Below are 20,832 nucleotides of genomic sequence, written 5' to 3' on the forward strand. Positions count from 1 at the left end.
AAAGGATGAGGGAAAGACCCTAGACCTTTACAAATAAACTCCCGTCATAAATACTGTTTAATGAATAAGAAAGACAGGCACCTGCAGAGGAGCTCAAAGCCACAGCGAGCAGGGTCTCAGCGGCGAGGGGGCGAAGCTGATGCTCCCATCTGCATGCTGGTGCCCTCTAGGACAGGCAGCACAGGACCCACCCCTCACCCTACGCGGACCAGGCACCACGCAGGCGCTCGGGACACCCAGTCCTCCCTCTGCACCAGAGTCCACTCAGGAGAGCGGAGCTGAGACAGGGGAATGGCTTTCATTAGGCTTTTGTTTAACTTTAATAAAGGACCTGAATATAAAAGACTAAGTGAGTGGTAGAGGACAAAAAACAAAACCAAAAAAACCTGGGGTAATATAAATACAATCTGGGGCAACATTTATTAATTAAAACTATCTTATAGTTTACAAAGAAGCTAAATAACAACAAAAGTATAATTGACCTTAAAATGCTCAGCGAGACTGAGCCTTCACATCTTCAGAGTTCTGAAGTACTCTCCAGGCAGGAGGCAGTGGCTGCGGCACACGGGTTCCCAGGTGCCCCCTGTAAACTGCAGGATTCGGAGACCAAGCTTCCACAGAGCAAAAGGTTCGGGTCTTCCTGGAAGTTCCATTCCCCAACTCCCACCGTCCTTGTCTTCCTCACCCCCAAATTCCACCTCCAAGGCAAGTCTAGTTTATCGTCGGGAGAATCTGTTCTTGAAAGCTTTAATTGTCTTAGCCATCATGGGGGCAATTTCTGTAAAAAGAGAAATAAGGCCATTGTTTCAGATGTGGCAGTTTAGACAGTCACCACCAGCGGTTTACAATCAAAACCAAAGTCTCGCCACGCTTGGTTCTGCACCACCAGAAAGGTGCATGCAAGCAGTAGCTGCCTATTAAGACCACAATAAAAAGCAGCGGCACAGAGCTAACACTTGCTGAGCACCCTCCAGGCCTGGAACAACCATTATTTCTAATTCTAACAACCTCACCAAGACTCAGAGAGACTGGCCAATTTGCCTCTGGATGTACAGTAAGTGGCAGAATGAGCATTCAATTCAGACTCTAAAGGCCATGCTGAGCCATAATTTAACTGCCTCACCAACATCCAAACCAGCAAAAAGCACTCCCTTCCCACCCCATCTGTCCAGCAACAGGTCTCACATGAGTTAAATGCAAATACCACCTACGGACTGGTTTACCTGAGCTCAGCTATAGCTTAAGCCAGGATTTCTACCCTCCCATGGGCTCTGAAGTGAATACAGAATAATGCTTTAAGTTAGGACACCTCCTTAGAATAATGGGCACCATCTATGGTAATCAAGTTAATAAAATACAAAACAGACCCACCAGATATAAAAAAATACTTGGAAGCTGGGGTTTTAAGGTTATAAAACCTCAATAAAATGAGTATCATGTAGTTGTCAAAAATGGTTACAAACCATGTTTTTGCCTGGAGAAAGGTTTACATTTAAGTTTAAAAAAAAAAAAAAAGCTGAGTGTGAAATGAATATTCACCATGATCACCATTTAAAAGATACACATGCAGCCCTGGCTGGTTTGGCTCAGCGGTTAGAGCATCAGCCTGCGGTCCCGAGAGACTCAGGTTCGGTTCCCACTAAGGGCACGTACCTCGGTTGCAGTTTGTCCCCGGCCCTGGTTGGTCGTGCGGGTGGCACCCACTCGATGTGTCCCTTTCACATCGATGTTTCTCTCTCTCTCTCTTCCTCTCTCTCCCTCCCACTCTACCTGAACAAAAAATTAAGGTGAGGATAAAAAAAAAAAAAAAAAAAGATACACATGCATTTTGAACAAAGCAGGGGAAGGAGGCACTGACTTAGACCAGCTGTGTGCAAGGCACACATACACGCCACATCCAGGTCACAGAATGGTGCAGGGGGAATGACTTTAAAGGGGCTCAAATACTAGTTTTGAAATATCTGAGCAGAAACCCCAAGTCACTCACTCTTCACAGTCGGTTTCCTAGGATCATAGGAAACAGTGCTGCTGACCACGGGCACCAAGTGGGCACTGCTGGTGCTGGGGCCATCATAGGCTGGCTCCTCTGGGCTGGCACTAAAGCTGTTGCTGCTGCCACTGCTGGAGGGAGCATGGCTGCTTCCTGCGGGGTAAGGGGCTGGCTTAATCCTGCAACACAGAACAAAGTGGTTGGTCATGACATGGGAACCCACCTGCAGCACCAACAACCTGAAGCTGGCCTTTCTGCAGAGGACTCCACGTTGTGGCTTTGACCAGTGAACGTGGGCACCCTAGCGTGGAAATGGCTCTGAGATGACGGTGTCAGCCCTTCAGACTGAAAGATAATCTCAACTAACTTTCCACTGCTGGGGTGTGAACCTGCACTGTGAAAATGCTAATGTGACTGAGATGAAGTAATTTAGTCCTACAGTAAACCCTTTTTGTTTAAATGGGGAAGGGGAAAGCACGAGTGAATGTTTCCCAGGAGCCAGGCCCTGCTCTCACTCGATCTTGACCTTCAGAAGAGGACTAATCACCAGCCCGCACTGCAGTCACGGAAGCCGAGGCTCCAGAACCCACGCTGCGTCGCCGAGCTTTCGCCCCCAGAACCAACTGCTTCTTGTGCCTGGGCTGTGTTCTCAGGGTACGTGACAAGGGACTCTCTTCCCTGAGCTTGCAGACACCAGAGAGAAGCCGAGTTCCCACCTGATTTTCTCGGGCACAGCTGCTGTTCCTGTTCCAAACTTCTCCTGCCTCCTTCGAACATCACGAGGTGGCTTGGCCACAGAGTTGACAAAGGCCATCTTTGCTTGTCGGCCTGTAGAGAAATAAGAAGATTAATACCTGCCTTGTTTTTGTTTCTGTCCTCACCTGAGGACATTTTCCCATTTTTTTGTTCAGACAGAGTAAGAAAAAGAGAGAGAAAAAAACATCAACGTGAAAGGGACACATCGAGTGGCTGCCACCTGCACAACCCAAAAAGGGCCGGGGACAAACCACAACCGAGGTATGTGCCCTTAGCAGGAACCGAACCCGGGTCTCTCTGGACTGCTGAGCCAAACCGGCCAGGGCCATACCTGTCTTCTTGAACAGAGATGCTACTGTCATTCCAGTAATCTATACTATTACCAGATAAAGGCCTTTCAAATGCTCCCAAAGCTGAGAGTTTACCAACCCTGAAAACTACTCCATAAGGTAGCGTGACCAGTGGTAGAAATAACCCACCTCTGCCCCAGTTCTGCAAATCCGAGAGGCCCTATGTCAGCAAGGCCTACCAAGAACCTGCTGTGGACCAGGGCACAGGGCTCACTATTTTGCCAGGCCCCATCCTGCCCGTCCTGCCCCCTGCCTCACCTTTGGGCTTATTGGCATGTGCAGATCGGATGTTCTTGGTCAGTAATCGCAGCCGCTGCTCTCGCGCATCTTGAAGCCGCAAGTACATCTCCCGCCATGACTCATACTCTTCTGGCCTTTCTTCCTTAAAGTCTCGGTGACAATGGACTTTCCATAATTGATCTGTTTCTTCAATTAATACCTGGAACCAGAACCAGGACATCCTTTATATGCAAGCCTCCTTATATATCTCTTTTCCATCCTTAATCACCTAGGGTTTTCTAATATTTTTTGGTTTGCATAGAATTATATTAAAATACCACAGTTCTAGAAAAAAATCAAATCACTAAATGAAAATAAAGTTAAGCCCGAAACCTAACACATTTTGTTATAATAGGCAATGTTGTGATAATAGGGTATGCATAAAGTGCTGCAGAAAGTAGAGCAAAGGTCCCCAAAAATAAATTTAAAAAAGACAAGAAAGTTAAATGTGAGGCACTGTACTAGATGCTTTTGGGGGTTGTGGGGCTAGGAGACAAGACAACACAAAATTAGTTTAAGATCAGTCTTTTTCTTTAGAAAAATCAGTGAAGGGTAGAACCAAAATGAGGTCAAAGCCAAACATTTGCTGAGTACTAAACTGAATTGTAATGGCACAAGGGCCACCTAAGAAAGATACGTTGATTCTGCTGGAATCAGAGAAACAGCTAACACCATCAGATGAGTACGTCGCAGCATTACAAGGGTTTCTGGATAGATCTCAATGTTTCTGGGATACACCCAGCCAGTGTGCTCTTTTATTTATTTATTTTAATCCTAACTCGAGGACATTTTTGCATTTTTTATGTTCAGATAGAGCAGGAGGGAGGGGGGGAAGAAAGAGAGACAAAGACAGAGACAGAGACAGAGACATCGATGTGAAAGAGACACATCGACTGGTTGCCACCCACGACCCCAACCAAGGTGGGATCAAACTGCACCGAGGTACATGCCCTTAGCGGGAACCAAACCTGGGACTCTCTGGTCCCCAGGCTGACACTCTAACCACTGAGCAAAACCGGCCAGGGCCAGCTGTGCTCTTTTAAAAACTCACCAAACACCTGAGTGTCACCACAAAGCTCTGTCCCTGGCCTGAATCCCAGGGGAAGTGCAGGGAAGTGTTTTCCTGCTCCCTTTGAATCCCACCTTGATTCTAGCCCAAGGGCCCATTTAAGGTACCAGAGGCAGATGCTAAAAATATCCTTGTTTAAAGGCCCAATGGCAAAACAAACATGCCCAGGACAGTGACCAACCAGTGACCTGCCCTTCAGTTGCAGCAGATTCACAGAAACAAAGCTATTTTTGGAGATACAAGCCAGAAAACTGCCCTCTTCTCACCCAAACAGGATACGTACATGATTGTATTCCTCTATACGATACAGCTGATCAGGCGTACACCTCTCCAAAACAGGTTCAAGAACAGAATATGGAACACCTCCCACTTCAAAGATTGCTGCAGAGAATCAAAGGTGAAAGCACTGAGTAGCAGCCAAGCCACCCAGTGATGCTGTCCCAGTGCCACAACGTGCTTGAGAGCGAGAGAGAAGCATGTGACTTACAGTCAATGTTGTTTTTAAGTACCCGGATGCACTGCTGGTGCAAGGTCATCATTTTGGGGAGATAGGCACACTTGGAACCAGAATACACCTGCATCTTAGAATTCATTCTCCGTCCAGTGAATCCAGCTTCTTCCTCTTCCTGGGAAGAGTGTGCTGCAGCACAAGGAAAACAGGAATGTTAACTTACAAAAGACTCTAAGCCAGTGGTTCTCAACCTTCCTAATGCCACAACCGTTTAATACAGCTCCTCATGTTGTGGTGACCCCCAACATAAAATTATTTTCATTGCTACTTCATAATTGTAATTTTGCTACTGTTATGTCTTAGGGAACCCCTGTGAAAGGGTCGTTCGACCCCCAAAGGGGTCGTGACCCACAGGTTGAGAACCGCTGCTCTAAGCTATACAGTAAAAACTCTCCTTCCCACCCCATTCCTCAGCCTCCCAGTTACTTCTCAGAGGCAACCATTGTTACCAGTTTCTCATGTATCCTTCCAGAGGCTATACAAAAGTAAGCAAATATGAATTGTATTCCTTTTTAACCAATTAATAACATGCTCTATCGTTTTTTTCATTTACCACCTTTTAGAAACCATTCCATGTCAGTATATAGACTTTCCACATTATTTAAAAAATATTTTTTCTTTAATGATTTTAGAGAGAGGAAGGAGGGAGAGGGAGAAAGAGATAGAAACATCACTGAGAGAGAACACTGACTGGCTGCCTCCTGGATGCCCCTCACTGGGGATTGGGCCCACAACCTGGGCAAGTGTCCTGACCAGGAATCGAACTGGCGACCTCTTGGTGCATGGGTCAACATTCAACCAGGGAGCCACACCGGTCAGGTGACTTTCCACATTTTAAAAAACATTTTTTTTAATTGATTTTTATAGAGAGAGGAATGGAGACAGGGAGAGGGGGAAAGAGAGAGAAACATCAATGTGAGAACAAAGCATCGATCCTGCAACCAGGGCTTGTGCCCCAACTGGAATCAAACTGGCAACTTCCGTGCACAGACGATGCCCAACCGAGCCACACTGGTCAGGGCGACTTCCCACATTTTTCACAGCTGCACAGGACGCCGCTGTGTGGATGAACTACAATTTATCTCTTAGTCTCTTGTTGAGAAACACTTATGTGGCTTTTAATTTTTTGCTATTAAAACTAGACTTTTTAGCCAGGCCGGGTGGCTCAGTGCACCAGGAGGTCACTGGTTCGATTCCTGGTCAAGGCACATGCGCATCTTGTGGGCCAAATCCCCAGTGCGGTGCATGCAGGAAGCAGCCAATCAATGTTCTCTGTCATCGATGTTTATATGTCTCTCTCTAAAATCAATAAAGAAAAAAAAAAAGTAGAATTTTTTCTTTTTAGATAAAATGCTCAGATAGCCCGGCTGGTGGGGCTCAGTGGATTGAGCATCGTCCCATGGACTGAGAGGTCCTGGTTCGATCCCTGGTTTAACACATACCCGGGTTGCAGGCTTGATCCCCAGTAGGGGGTTTGCAGGAGGAAGCTAATCGATGTTTCTCCCTTATATCGATGTTTCTCTCTCTCTCCCCCTTCCTATCTCTAAAAAACTCAATGAAAAAAATATATATATATACACACACACATATATGTGTGTTTGTGTGTGTGTGTAAAGCTCAGGCAGAACACCTAGAATAATAGGCTGCTAATAACAGCAGAAGCTAAAATTTACTGAACACTCATTATGGGAGCTAAGAGCTTTTATCAGTTTTAATCCACTCAACAACCCTATAAGGAAGAAACCATTATTATTCCCATTTACAGATTATGAAACTGAAGTCCAAGAAAATCAAGTTACTACTCAAGTTCATGTAACTTGTAAGAAGGCAGCACTAGATTCAAACCCAAGACATCAAACTCCAGAGCTTGTGCAATTAGGATATGCACCAAAGTCTGATCATGAATGCTTAAAATCTTTCTTTCAGCCCTGGCAGGTTTGGCCTGTGGACCAAATTCCCGTAAAGGGCACAAGCCTGAGTTACAGGTTCAATCCCCAGGCCCTTGTCGAGTCATGCTGGAGGCAACCAATTGATCTCTCTCTCACATCAATGTTTTTCTCTTTCTCTCCCTCCCTTCCACTCTATCTAAAAATCAATGGAAAAATACTATCTTCGGGAGATTTAAACAAAAACATCTTTCTTCCATTAAAAACACATATAGAAAATTTCCTTTTCACCCTGGCCAGTGTGGCTCAATTGGAGCATTGTTCTACACACCAAAAGGCTATGGATTCAATCCCCAGTTGGGGTGTGTACAGGAGGCAACTGACCAATGTTTCTCACAACGATGTTTCTCTCTCTCTCTTAAAAAAAAAAAAAAAATCAATACAAAAGAAAATTACCTTTTCGCTTTGGTTGGAAGGAGGATACCAATTCAAGGGAAGGAAGTGGCCGGTAATTGGCCTGTATCACAGGTAATGGGAGGTCTGGCAATACTGGCAGTACATCGGTGGGGACCTGCGGAGAAGAGACAAGTGACTGGTGAGCGCTTTTCTTGCAGGCACAGCATCCCTCCCTCCAGTCCATTCCCAGCACTGAGAGCTAGGAAGATAAGTCACAGGCAGATAAGGCTGAAGGAGGGGCAGCAGTCATGTCTGATTACCTGAGTCAGGAAATACACATAGAAGGGCCCAGCACACCTCAGCAAACAATTTTCTTGGGTATTCCCTACCCTGGCAGCTAGAGAGGCCCAGAGGAAATTACTTCAAACTGAAATTCAACAGGCCACATAAAAGCCAGCCAAGCAAAACAGCAGCAGGGTGGGTCCTGGGAGCTCTGCAGAGCCAGGTGCTCTAAATGGGAAGCCACCAAAGGGCTGAAGGGGTTACCTTTCTGGGCTTGGCTTTGTCGGCTCCAGCTGGCTGAAGCTTCTCTGACTTGTTTTCATTCACCTTAGGCAATTTCTGAACTGAGTCCAAGTTTTTACTAGTGCTTTTTGAATCATTTTTTTTAAGTCCCTTTTCTCTAACAGTCGCAGCTGAGGTTTTCACAATCTTTTTCTTTTTTTTCCGGGGCTGGTCATAGCTGAGGTATGACTCAAAAGACATGGTAGGCTGCTCAAATTCATCATCCATATCTGCCTCCTCACCTCTAGGGAGAGAGCCCACCGACTTTCTCTCCGAATGAGTTTTTATTTTCCCTTCTTGAGTCTTTAGGTTGTTAGAAACTTTCTCCTTTGCCTTGGGCAGCAGGTCTCTGGCCCCCTTTCCTATGTCTAAGCTGTCTAGATTTTGCTTGTTTTTGTCTGATTTGGTTTTCTCTGAGTCTTTGTGCTTTTGCTTTTTATGGTGGTTGTCTGAAGCAGTCTCCAAAGGGGATAAAAACTTCTTGGAGCTGCCCTCTCTTTCCTTCTCTTTCTTGCTACCACTAGAGGGCAGTTTCTCCTTTGTGCCGTCCCCTGACAGGGGCCTCCGGTTTTCCTCTTTGGAGATGGCCTTGTGGGATTTCTCTCTGCTCAAAGACGACTTCTCACCTCCCCTGGCATCCACTGGGCGTTTTTCTTTATGGGAAGATTTGTGCTCCTTGTTCTGACTCACAACCCCTTTCCCTCGGGGTTCACTCAGGGGTTTTTCCCCCAGTCTGTCCTGAAAGGAATTACTGTGGCCCTTTCCCGGCTTCTGGTGTAGAACAAAGGGCTCGTGGTCCTCATCTAGGGATCTGTAATGGTCCATGGACATCTGATGAGGACTGCTGGACGACAGAGGGGACTGAACATGGCCGTTATCGGAAGATTCATGGTCTGAAGAGTAGAGTGGTGAAACCCTGTGGCCCCTCTTCCGCTCGTCTCTCCTTTCCTGACTGTGAGACACTTTGTGAGGTCTTTCAAGTTCTGAGAGTTTTCTGTGTTTCTTCTGTCTGTGATCAGGACTATACGGCTGGCTACCTGAGGCTTTCCAGTTTTCTTGGTAGCCCCCCTCGATCTCCTCCTCCCTCTGAAGAGCATCCCTCGGGCGCTTTCGGGAATCATTCTTCTCAAAATCCTGTTCATCAGGGTCAGTGTTTCTAAATAAAAGAAGATACAGTAAAGCAGTTATAAATCTCTGTGTTATCCTTGTACAGAGGAAAAATCACAGAACCTGAACCCACAAGGAGTCGCAGAAAAGGCAGACAAGGTCTTGGGAGGAAGGTAAATGTGTTCTGCTCAGAGACACTCAACTAGGCTTTAAAACTGGGAACTCAAATATTCAATAAATGGAAAATGATGAGTTTAACTACAGGACACAAAGATGATCAAGTATCTTGTAGATGTGAAAATGCTTAACATGGGGACATATTTAATTGTTACATAAAAACAAAGGGGCTATTATATATAGTTTGTTTGCAACTGTATAAAAAGCCTTGAACTTCCGGTCAAGATGGCAGGTAGGTAATGCGATATTGCCTCTTCCCATAACCACATCAAAATTACAACTAAACTACAGCACAACCATCATTCAGAACTGCCTGAATGGAAGTCTCACAATTACGAAATTAAAGAAGCCATATCGAGACTGGTAAGAGAAGTGGAGGTGTGGACTGCCTGGTCCCACACCCACGTGTGGTGGATAAAAATCCGGAGGGACACCTCGGCTGTGAAGGTCCTCCCTGTGGACTGAGGGGTCCCTGTCCCACACCAGGCGCCCCGCTCAGGGTTCCAGTGCCAGGAAGAGAATCCCCATAACTTCTGGATGGCAAAACCAGCAGGAACTGAAGCTCAGGGAGGCTGAGGCTGCTGGAGCCCCAGGCAGTTCCTCTTAAGTTCCTTACTTAAGGACTTACTTGGATTCACTCCTGGACTCCAGCATTGGGGAGGCAGCTTGAAAGGCACCAGAGACATATGGGGAAGAAATGAGTTGTTTGGCATTGGGACAAGAGCTAGAAGGGCAGCTTTCTCCTGGACAGAGGGGCTGGTGGAGGCCTTTGTTCCTTTGGTGAGCCCTTCCCTGGGGCGGCAGACCGCAGCCATATCTGGGACTCCAGCAACCTGGCTCACATTGTTTGCCCCGCCCTGGTGATTCCCTGAGGCCCCGCCCCACCCAACGTTCGGGCCCACCCAAGCTATATCCAATGGCTTTACCATAGGATTGGCCTGTCTTGGATCCTGCTTCAGAGTTTCCTAAAATCTCTCAAACAAGAAGCATCTGGTCTCAGCGAGCCCCATACCTCTTGTTAAGTGGCCCCAGAAGCAGCCAGGCTTAGTTCACAACTTGCTTTTCCTGGACACCTCCAAGCCCAGCACAAGAAGCACCCATCAGCAGATTGCTTTGTAGCTTATGTCTGGTGGCCCCAAATATAACACAGGCAGTGGCTGACCTTGCCCCAGAGCCAGCACACCCAGTGGGCAGCTTCAGACCACACTGAAACACTACCACCCAACCACCTCCACAAGTGACAGACTCAATGAGCAGACTCAGTGGGTACCAGAGCCCTGATGAAGTAAGTCTTGCTCCATGTGTTGGGCCACTACATGGCTGATCCTCCAAGGGAGTCAGACACCAGTAGTCAGTGGGCACAGCCAGTCCTTGCAGCTGATCAGCCTGAATAAAGCCCTCCCACTGATGTGCCAACAGCAATCAAGACTCAATTACAACAGAAGGATGTACAAACCACAGTAGGGATGCACCTCGAGAGCCCAGCTGGGGTGATCAAGGATGCTGTGCCACTGGATACTACAGGACACCTACAACAATAGGCTACCCTACAAAGCCTTGGAGACATAGCAACTCTACCTAGTACATAAAAACAAACAGAGAAGCAGCTCAAATGAGGAGACAAAGAAATATGTCCCAAATGAAAGAAACTAACAAAACTCCAGGAAAAGAATTAAACAAAATGGAGATAAGCAATCAATAAGCAGAGTGCAAAACACTGGCCAGGGCGACAAAGAGAGAATCTTAAAAGCAGCAAGAAAAAAGCAGTTAGTTACCTACAAAGGAGCTCCCATAAGACTATCAGCCGATTTCTCAAAAGAAAGTTTGCAGGGCATGCCCTGGCCGGTTTGGCTCAGCGGTTAGAGCGTTGGCCTGCGGTCCGGAGAGACCCGGGTTCGGTTCCCGCTAAGGGCACGTACCTTGGTTGCAGTTTGTTCCCAGCCCTGGTTGGGTCGTGTGGGTGGCAACCACTCGATGTGTTGCTCTCACGTCGATGTTTCTCTCTCTCTCTCCCCTTCTCATTCTATCTGAACAAAATATCGAAAAATGTCCTCGGGTGAGGATAAAAAAAAAAAAAAAAAAGAAAGTTTGCAGGGCAGAAAGGAGTGGCAAGAGAGATTCAAAGTGATGAAAAGCAATGACCTACATCCAAGATTACTCTATCCTGCAAAGCTATCATTTAGAATTGATGGACATATAAAGAGTTTCCCAGACAAGAAAAAGCAAAAGGAGTTCATCAAACCAGAATTATATGAAATGTTGACGGCTCTTCTTGAAAGAGAAGCAGAACAAAAATATAAATAAAATGGCAATAAATACATATCTATCAACAATTGAATCTACAAACAAAATGAGCAAGCAGAACAGAAACAGACTCTTAGATACAGAGAACTTTTTGTTGCTTGCAGATAGGAGGAGGCTCGGGGGATGGGTAAAGAAGATGAAGGAATTAAGAAGTACAAATTGATTGTTAATACTGATGAACCTCAAAGGGAAGGGGGAAAGAGGGCAGAAAGAGATAAACCAAAGAACTTCTGTACATGTATGCATAATCAATGGACACAGATAACAGTGTGGGGAAGGCAGGAAGGGGGCGGGATTCGTGAAGAGGGGGGTCAATGAGGGAACAAAAGGGGTATATCTGTAATACAGTCAACAATAAAGATAAGTTAAAAAAATAATAATAAAAATAAAATGCCTTTAAGCCCTGACCTGTTTGGCTCAATGGTTACAGCACTGGCCAGGGGACCAAAGAGTCACAGGTTCATTTCCGGTCAAGGGCACATACCTCAGTTGCAGTTCAGTCCCTGGCCCTGGTCAGGGTCGTGTGGGAGGCAACCAATCGATGTGTCTCTCTCACATCGATGTTTCTCCCACTCTCTCTTTCCCCCTCCCCTTCTATCTGAAAATAAATGGAAAAATATCCTCAGGTGAGGATTAAAAAAAAAAAAGCTTTTGAAACATACCAAAATGTTAATAATATTTATGTTTGGATGGTGATTTATAAGAAATTTTGATCCTTATTTTAAATATTTTCTAATATTCTATAATGATCATGGATTATTTTTATATTTGAGGTAAAATAAATATTTTTAAAAAGGCAGAGAAGGAGTAATAAAGAACAACATTTGGCCCTGGCCTGTTTGGCTCAGCAGTTAGAGCATCAGCCCGCGGACCAGAGAGTCCCGGGTTTGGTTCCCCCTAAGGGCACGTACCTCGGTTGCAGTTTGTGCCTGGCCCCAGTTGGGGTCATGTGGGTGGCAACCAGTCGATGTGTCTCTCTCACATCAATGTTTCTCTCTTCCTCCCACTTTCCCTCTCTCTCTCCCATTCTATCTGAAGATAAATGCAAAAATGTCCTTGGGTGAGGATAAAAAAAAAAGAACATTTGTCTGTAAACACCCCAAACGCCAGATTTAACCATGAAACTGAACAAAGCTACAAAGCAATGTTCTTACCGTTCCACAGGTACCAATTTCTTCCACTGTGCCACGAGGTCCCTGGCAAAGCTTCCGACGTGCTCGTGTTTTCGTAAGCTATTTACTGTTTTCCCGACCCCGGTCTCCTGTAAATTGGACAAAGGAATTGTTATGGTGTTGTGGAAATATGATCATAATTTTCAAAGAAATCAGACCTCTTCCTTTTCAACAAACCATTAACTTCCTTCCTAAAAATATACCTTGCAAACCTCAGTACAAAATTAGTTTGTTTCTATACCCTAAACCTCTAATGACACACAGTAGCAAACAAAGCATACCAGATCAGAAGAGGAGATACTGAGTTAAAACACTTTGTCAGGCCAGTGTGGCGACCTATGCACCAAGAGGTTTCCGGTTCGATTCCCAGTCAAGACACATGCCCAGGTTGTGGGCCTGATCCCCAGCAGGGATGTTCTCTCTCATCAATGTTTCTATCTCTCTCTCCCTCTCACTTCCTCTCTCTCTCAAATCAATAAAGGAAAGAAAAAAAAAATCTAAAAAAACCACAAAAACACTTCTACAATAACCAGAGTGATTTTGGCAGGTGTCAGGCACTGAGGTAAGAGCTTTGCATACAGGATCTGAATCAGTCCTTTAGGTAACAGCTCTGAGAGGCAGGAATCTACCCCATTTTACAAAGGATCAGGCTAAAGTCACAAAACTTGGATTTGAACCCAGGACTAGTTGATGCCAAAGCCAATATTCTTTTAATTTTTAGAAAAAAATTTGAGCCCGGCCACTGTGGCTCAGTGGTTGAGCGTTGACCCATGCACCAGGAGGTCGCCAGTTCAATTCCTGGTCAGGGCACATGCCCAGGTTGTGGGTCAGATCCCCAGTGGGGGGGCATGCAGGAGGCGGCCAGTTGATGTTCTTTCTCATCGATGTTTCCATCTCTCTCTCTCTCCCCCTAAAATCAATAAAGAAAAAAAATTCACATAACATAAAATTCAACATTTTAACCATTTTAAAGTGTATAGTTCTGTGGTTTTCAGAACACTCACAATATTGTGCAACCATCACCAATGTTCCAGAACATTTCTGTCATCCTGGAAAGAAACCCTGTTGCTCCCAGTTACCCCCTACCCCTGGCAACCACTAACCTACTTTCTGCCTATGATTTGCCTATTCTGGACATTTCGTATAAATGGAATCACTCAATATATGGCCTTGTGTCTCATTTCTTTCACTCCCAAAGCCCATGCTCTTTGTCTTACTATACAATCTCTCCCAGTGGGAAGGGGATAGTATATAGTTTTACATCATATGTAAAGTTGCACAGCTCTTACCGCAAGAATGTCCACTGTAATAGGCAAGGCAGAGAGTTTCTTCAAATATTTCAATAGCTACAGAAAGAATAAAATAAACATTAATTCCTATAAAATCATAATCATTCACTGAAACAAATGAAAATAATATCTGATGGTTAAAAACTTACTCAATCTAAGTATTATACAGTAACAAGTATGGTTATTATTCCTATTTTACAAATGTGAAAAAAGGCTCAGAAAAGGTAAGGTACTTGCCCTAGGATGCAAGTAGGGCAAGATTCACTCATGTCTGTGGCTTTAGACTCCCTGCTTTCAACCACTATGCTATACCAACAGGTAATGAAACTTAAAAAGAAACCTACTGGCTCTAAGAAAAGCCATCAACTATCATTTTGCCCAGTTTTGAGAGAGAATTTCTGAGAATAATACCAGTTTTAGGGAAATTACCCATGGACCTGGCACAGAGGAAAAGAAAGGAGCGGAGGTCTCTATAAGAAAAGGGTATCATGTGTCCCGGCAGTCAGCATTGTTTCACAGAACTGTGTTTTGGCTACAATGAGAAGCCAAGACCAGTTTCAAGGTGCCAGAATCAGAGCTTTGCCGTTAATGGTAAACACGCAATGTCTGAGTATATTAGAAAACCTATCTGGGTTTGGTCACATTTCCTTTCTCTAGTCCTTAAAACTAGGTCAAAATCAGGATAGCATTGCTGTTAAGACAGAGTTCCGGAGTCAGAGACAGGCTCTGTCACCTCCTTGCCAGGTGATCTTGTGTAAGTCAGTAACCTCTCTGAACCTCATTTATTTCATTTGCAAAATAGGAACTGGATCCTGTTTCTACTGCACAAGCGCGAGGACTCACTGAGACAAACCATGTATAGTGTTTAGCCATAGTGCCTGGAATCCTATAAAAGCTCAATAAGTGTTTATTATTAATCATTTCATTCATCAACAAACAAAATCTTTAAAATGCCTACCCTTGTTCCTCAACCACATGTTCACCAGCCAATTCCTACTTGCTCCATTTCCACCAAAAGTCATGACTAGCCATGCCTTTCTCCACAAAATATGTATATACATGTAAACATACTACCATTCAAGAAGCTGCAGATTACAAGTAGTTCAAAATAGAGAACTGTGGCTAACTTTACCTTTACATTAGATAACGAGATCTGTCCTTTTTCCACGTGTAGCCTAGGGTATAATTAGTGTCACAATGCTATAGGTGGAGTAGCAAGTATGTTTTTCTGGTCATTCTACTTCAATAATTAATATGAATATGGTCACTAAGCAGAGCAATTGGATCACAAGTAATAACATTGTTTGACTAGGAACAAATGAGAAGCCAAGTGGAGGATCTAGGGAGTTTAACCTTCATAGTAGAGTGAAAATTATCCCCCAATTCAAATTTGATCACCACCAACATCCAACTTAGGAGAAAGTTTATGTGTATTTCTTGCCATCTGAGCTATGGGTATACAGATTAATGCCAATTCCTTCCCTTCCTTCCTTTTAAATCCTCACCTGAGGATATTTTTCCATTTATTTTCACACAGAGTGGGAAAGAGGGAGGGAGGGAAGGAGAGGTAGGGAGAGGGAGAGAGGAGAGAGAGAGAGACAGAGAAAGACATTGATTGGTTGCCTCCCGCAGGACTCCAACCAGGGCCAGGGAAGAACTGCAACCAAGGTACACGCCCTTGACCGGAATCAAACCCATGACTCTTTGGTCCACAGGCCGACACTCCAGCCGCTGGGCCAAACCAGCCAGGGCCCAAATTCCTTTTCTTAAAGGAAAATTCAGAATCATTGAAAAGGTTAAAAATAGGCCCTGGCTGGTTTGGCTCAGCAGTTAGAGCATCAGCTCTTGAACCAAAGAGTTTCAGGTTCAATTCCGGTCAAGGGCACGTACATCGGTTGCGGTTCATCCCTGGCCCTGGTTGGGGTAGTGCGGGAGGCAACCAGTGGATGTGTCTCTCACATAGATGTTTCTCTCCCTGCCTCCCTCCCACTCTATCTGAAGATAAACAGAAAAATGTCCTTGGGTGAGGATTTAAAAAAAATAGGTTGTGCCCTGGCCAGTTTGGCTCAGTGGTAGAGTGTCGGCCTGCTCCAGAGAGACCAGGGTTCAGTTCCCGCTAAGGGCACGTACCTCGGTTGCAGTTTGTCCCCGGTCCTGGTTGGGTCCTGCGGGTGGCAACCACTCGATGTGTCCCTTTCATGTCGATGTTTCTCTCTCTCTCTCTCTCTCCCTCCCCATTCTATCTGAACAAAAAATGGAAAAATGTCCTCGGATGAGGATAAAAAAATAAATAAATAGGTTGTCTCCTATAATGGCATTCCCTGGAAGGCATTTATATACCATCTACTGTGTGTTGGCTACTATGCTAATTCTTAGATGTGTTACCTCATTTCATCTTCATTAACCACCTCTAATAAAGTAGATATTATTCTCCCCATTTTATAGATACTGAAACCGGACTCAGTGAGGTTAGGTAACTTGTCTAATGAGCTAGCAAATCAAGTATACCTACCACAGCATGTATTACAAAGCCAGGAGAAACACCCAAAATAGTAACATTGTCCTTAGAAAATAGGAACAGAAAATAAAGCTATAGTTCATGTACCTCTTAGCATACCCCAAACAAAGCAAGATGCTCCTTCTTATAGTATCACATTGTTCGACAGTTTAGAGTCCACAATGTCAAGGTCACCATGGGGACAAAGGATCCTCAGGACCTCTATGAAGCCAACATTAAGGATGGGCCAGAAGTCACTGAGGGTGTGTTTCATCTCAAAGCCTAGCACTAACTGGAGTAAATGCTACCTTTCTGGTTTGCTTTGGGTTAGCAGGGGTGACTTAAAAGCAGACAAAACTAAAATCCTGGAGATTTTCAAAATTATTTAGCCCAACATAAGAGAAAAAGGACTTCAGAGCCCCTCTATTTTCAATAAGGTTTAAGAAAAAACAAACAAACAAAAAACCCAAAGCAATAACAAGGTAAAAGCACATTGGGTATCCTCAAGTAGATGGGGACATATTATTATTAAACCAACAGACCAATTTTAGAGTTTGCAAGAACTGATAACAGGTTACAGAAATGTCAAACATTTACACAATCAATACATGCTTAGGAATTTCTGTTGTCTTTTGCATATTCCTTCAACCTAAAGAGCAAAAGAAGTTCATAACATGGACTCCTTACTCTCCACTTGCTATCAAACTGTGTACTGGGTAGTTTTCACATTCAAAATGTAACAATGGCCAGGTAACTTTACCAGCCATGAAAATTGTTTCCCATGAAATAGTAGGAACCAAATGACCGTGGTCTCTGCCTGATACATTTTCCCCAAGTAAACCTTGACCATAGATGGACTTAAAAGTGAAAACAGTTACGGTTAAACACCAGCTGAATGCCAGAAAATCCATGAACATAGGTGTGGAAGCCACCCACCCTTTAGCTAACAATGGTCTGAAATCAAGATTTAGTTGCAAATTCAATACTGCTATATAATCATCTTGCAATTTCAAGAACAACCTGTGGGAGCTTGTTTGGATAACAGAAGGTTGAGGCGAAGGCCAGTGTGCCAGCTTGCAGTTTTCCCCCTGCAGGTAGCTCACTTCTGAACGCCAACTAATGCGCCCTTTGCAAAAATGATCTCCTAACATTTTCTCTTCTCTCTCTCTTTTTTAAAAAAAAATTTTAATTGATCTTAGAGAGAGAAAAGGAGGAAGGGAGGAAGAGAGAGAGAAAAACACTGATGTGAGAGAAACATCAATTGGTTGCCTCTCACACGCACCGAAACTGGGGATCAAACCAGCAACCTGGTTATGTACCCTGACCGGGAATTAAACCTGCCACCTTTTGGTGTACGGGACAACCAACTGAGCCAAACTGACCAGGGCTTTTCTCATCTTCTTAATGCTCACTTCATAACACAAAGCCAGAAGTTCACAGTGATTTCCTATTTGGGAAGAGAAAGCCCAAATATTGGCAATAATTACTAATAGTTAAAATAGGATGGGAAGTCAAACCTTTTCCTAATTTGGAATTTCGTGCACATCTACTACTAGAGAAGCTACTTCAAAATTTAAATTCTAGCCCTGGCCGGTTTGGCTCAGCGGTTGGAGCGTCGGCCTGCGGTACAGAGAGACCTGGGTTCGGTTTCCGCTAAGGGCACGTACCTCGGTTGCAGTTTGTCCCCGGCCCTGGTTGGTCGTGCGGGTGGCAGCCACTCGATGTGTCCCTTCACATCGATGTTTCTCTCTCTCTCTTCCTCTCTCTCCCTCCCGCTCTATCTGAACAACAACAACAAAAAAATTTAAATTCTAGTGGAAGAATGACTATAGATACTACATGGTGCATTTTTTTTTTTAATCCTCACCCGAGGACATTTTTCCATTTTTTGTTCAGACAGAGTGGGAGGGAGAGAGAGGAAGAGAGAGAGAAACATCGACATGAAAGGGACACACTGAGTGGCTGCCACCCACACGACCCAACCAGGGCCCAGAACAAACTGCAACTGAGGTACGTGCCCTTAGCGGGAACCAAACCTGGGTCTCTCTGGACCTCAGGCCAACGCTCTAACCGCTGAGCCAAAAAGTCCAGGGCTATATGGCACATTTTTTTTAACCTGATAGAAAGACCAAAATTGGGGTTTGGGAGATGGATTTACATAATACTGCTTTAAGGTTTTAAAAATCAGCCACAAACCTACAGTATTTAGGAAAACAAACCAGTACTCAGAAATAATGAACATTTATTAATGTCCAAAAAGGGATATTATACAAAAAAAACTTGTAGCCCAGCTGGTGTGGTTTGAGCATCATCCCGTGGACTGAGAGGTCCCAGTTCGATTCCGGGTCAGGGCACATGCCTGGGTTGTGGGCTTGATCCCCAGCAGTGGGACATGCAGGAGGCAGCAGGTCAATGTTTCTCTCTCTCTCTCGATGTTTCTACTTCTCTCCCCTCCTCCCTTCCTCTCTAAGAAAAATCAATAAAAATATATTTCAAAAAAGAAAAAGAAACTTGTAAATACGTCTGGCCATGAAGTACTGAAGCCGCAATGGAAAACACAACACAAAATGATGAAAAGCATTTATGTTTAAAACTAAAATGGCTTCCTAAATAAGTGGATCTTTGAGCTAGGTATGAATGCAAAGTTAAAAAATGCCCTGATGGTGAAATGCTGTGTGCAGCCGTTAGAAATGGAGGGGAAAAAAACCTCACCTGTGACAAGCTGGGAACAAGGTGAAGAGAAAGGGGCCCTTCAAGAAAAATTGTGAAGGGTAGTGATTAATATCTGTTGGGCACTTCCCATGAGCCTGGCACTTCTGCCTTTTAGTTTAGTCTTAGGAAGAAACAGGTGAGGAAACAGGCTCAGCAAAGAATGTCCCCGATGTCAAAGGACAATAAATCTCATCACCACTAGATCACCACCACCTCCTCGATTACTTCCTCTTCAACAGGCATTCTAGGGCTGAGAGATCCAATTCTTAGGAACTGTACACTCTAGCTAGAACGCTGATAGAGAATGTCAAACTTAGGTGTTTTCATCCGTGTATTTCAATTTTCAAAAATTCTAACATCCTCCACTCTCCCAGACACCGATAAGCAGGATAACAGAGTCGGAGTGGGAGAAGAATGCATTTAAGAAAACAGTTTAAAAATAAAACAAAACTGGCTGAGTACAATTAAAAATGGTTGCCCCATCACTCGCAGCAAAATGAGAAAGTGTAGCTCTTACCTTTCTCTCAAGGGCAGGAAGAAATCTACCGGCAACTTCTAACCTTGTTTTCTTCTTACAATCACAACCTAAGGTTTCAGGCTATATACAGTTAAGTGACGTGACGTTTATTTTCCTTTTTTAAAAAGATTTACCCAGAAAGTGAAAAGGTCCAAGTTCTAATATCAAGCCAGAAAGCAATAAAACGTGTCTTGGAGACCTGCAGGACCACACACCGAGCCTAGACTCCATCACGCACAGACAGAATCACCTCCTCCTCCCTCCAACAAACACCAAAAGACCAAGAAATCAGAAACACTTCGCAGGAAGGGCCGGAGCGGGCAGGAGTTAACTCCAGGCGAGCTCTCCGACTGGAAACAGCTGGTCCCGGACTCCGAGGGAGGTTCGGGGAGCCCCGCCGACACGCGGTGTCCGCTCAGTGCGCGACCCTGTCCGCCGCGGGCGCCCGGGCCCGGGAGGCAGGGAGGCAGGGAGGCGCCGGCGCGCCGAGGCCGCCACTCGACGTGCGGGGTGCCACCGCGTGGGCAGCAGCCAATGGCCGCGAACTTCCCGACTCCGGGCTGCGAACGCGGCGGGGCCTGGCTCTGGGTCCGAGCCCCCACGACCCTAGCCGAGCAGGAGGGGCCCGCGCCGGGGCCCACGACCGTTACGGGGCCGCGCCCGCCCAACGCCCGCCCCGCTACGCACTGCCCACTCGCTCACCTTCTTCGGGTCCGGGTTCGCGGCCAGCCGCGCCTGCAGCTTCTCCACAACTTGGAGCGCCGACTCCGCCGCCATCGCTGTCACTGGCGCGGCCTCCTCGCCGGAACTGGGCTCGCGTTGCGTCCTCGGGCCGCAGCTCCGCCCTCCGTGCATCCCCGGCGGAGACGGAAGCGCTACTGGCCCCTTCCGGGCCTCGGCGGGATGGGGAGGTGCGGGGCGCAGGGACAAGGGCGGCTGCAGGCCCCGCCCCCAGGACCGGGGGGCCGGGTCCCCAGTGCCCGCTCCGCAGCCGCGCGCAACGAGAGCTGGGGCCGCTAGGTCCCGGAGCGCTGGCTCCGCGCTGGCTGCTTCGGGCAGCCCGGCTCCTGGCCCTCGGTGTGCGGAGCCAAAGCCTGAAGACCTCTCCGGTGTCTAGTCCAGACGGAATGAGGCCACAGCGCCAGACTCTGGCTTTATAAATCCTAATCCCCCACCTCTGGGGGTGGGGGGCTCCGAGCCACGCCCTAATTAACACCTGTCAGTGGTTCCCGGGCTGGTCCACAGCTCCGGGAATC

The 20,832-nt window shown here is 45.8% G+C and overlaps 1 protein-coding gene across 1 annotated transcript; it reads right to left on the minus strand.

The window, feature by feature from the left end:
- Positions 1-392: 392 nt before the first annotated feature.
- On the minus strand, positions 393-20,470 carry ELOA (elongin A). The gene is made up of 11 exons (XM_036256140.1): positions 20,279-20,470; positions 13,851-13,907; positions 12,544-12,650; positions 7,784-8,957; positions 7,298-7,412; positions 4,932-5,084; positions 4,728-4,825; positions 3,355-3,535; positions 2,707-2,818; positions 1,988-2,169; positions 393-778 (listed from the first exon to the last, which is right to left on the minus strand). The coding sequence occupies exons 1-11, from the start codon at positions 20,429-20,431 to the stop codon at positions 717-719; spliced, it is 2,394 nt and encodes a 797-aa protein (XP_036112033.1). The 5' UTR covers positions 20,432-20,470; the 3' UTR covers positions 393-716.
- Between the last annotated feature and the right edge of the window lie 362 nt (positions 20,471-20,832).

The sequence above is a fragment of the Molossus molossus genome, unplaced genomic scaffold (genome assembly GCF_014108415.1).
Source record: "Molossus molossus isolate mMolMol1 unplaced genomic scaffold, mMolMol1.p scaffold_m16_p_12, whole genome shotgun sequence".
Classification (NCBI taxonomy): Eukaryota; Metazoa; Chordata; class Mammalia; order Chiroptera; family Molossidae; genus Molossus; species Molossus molossus.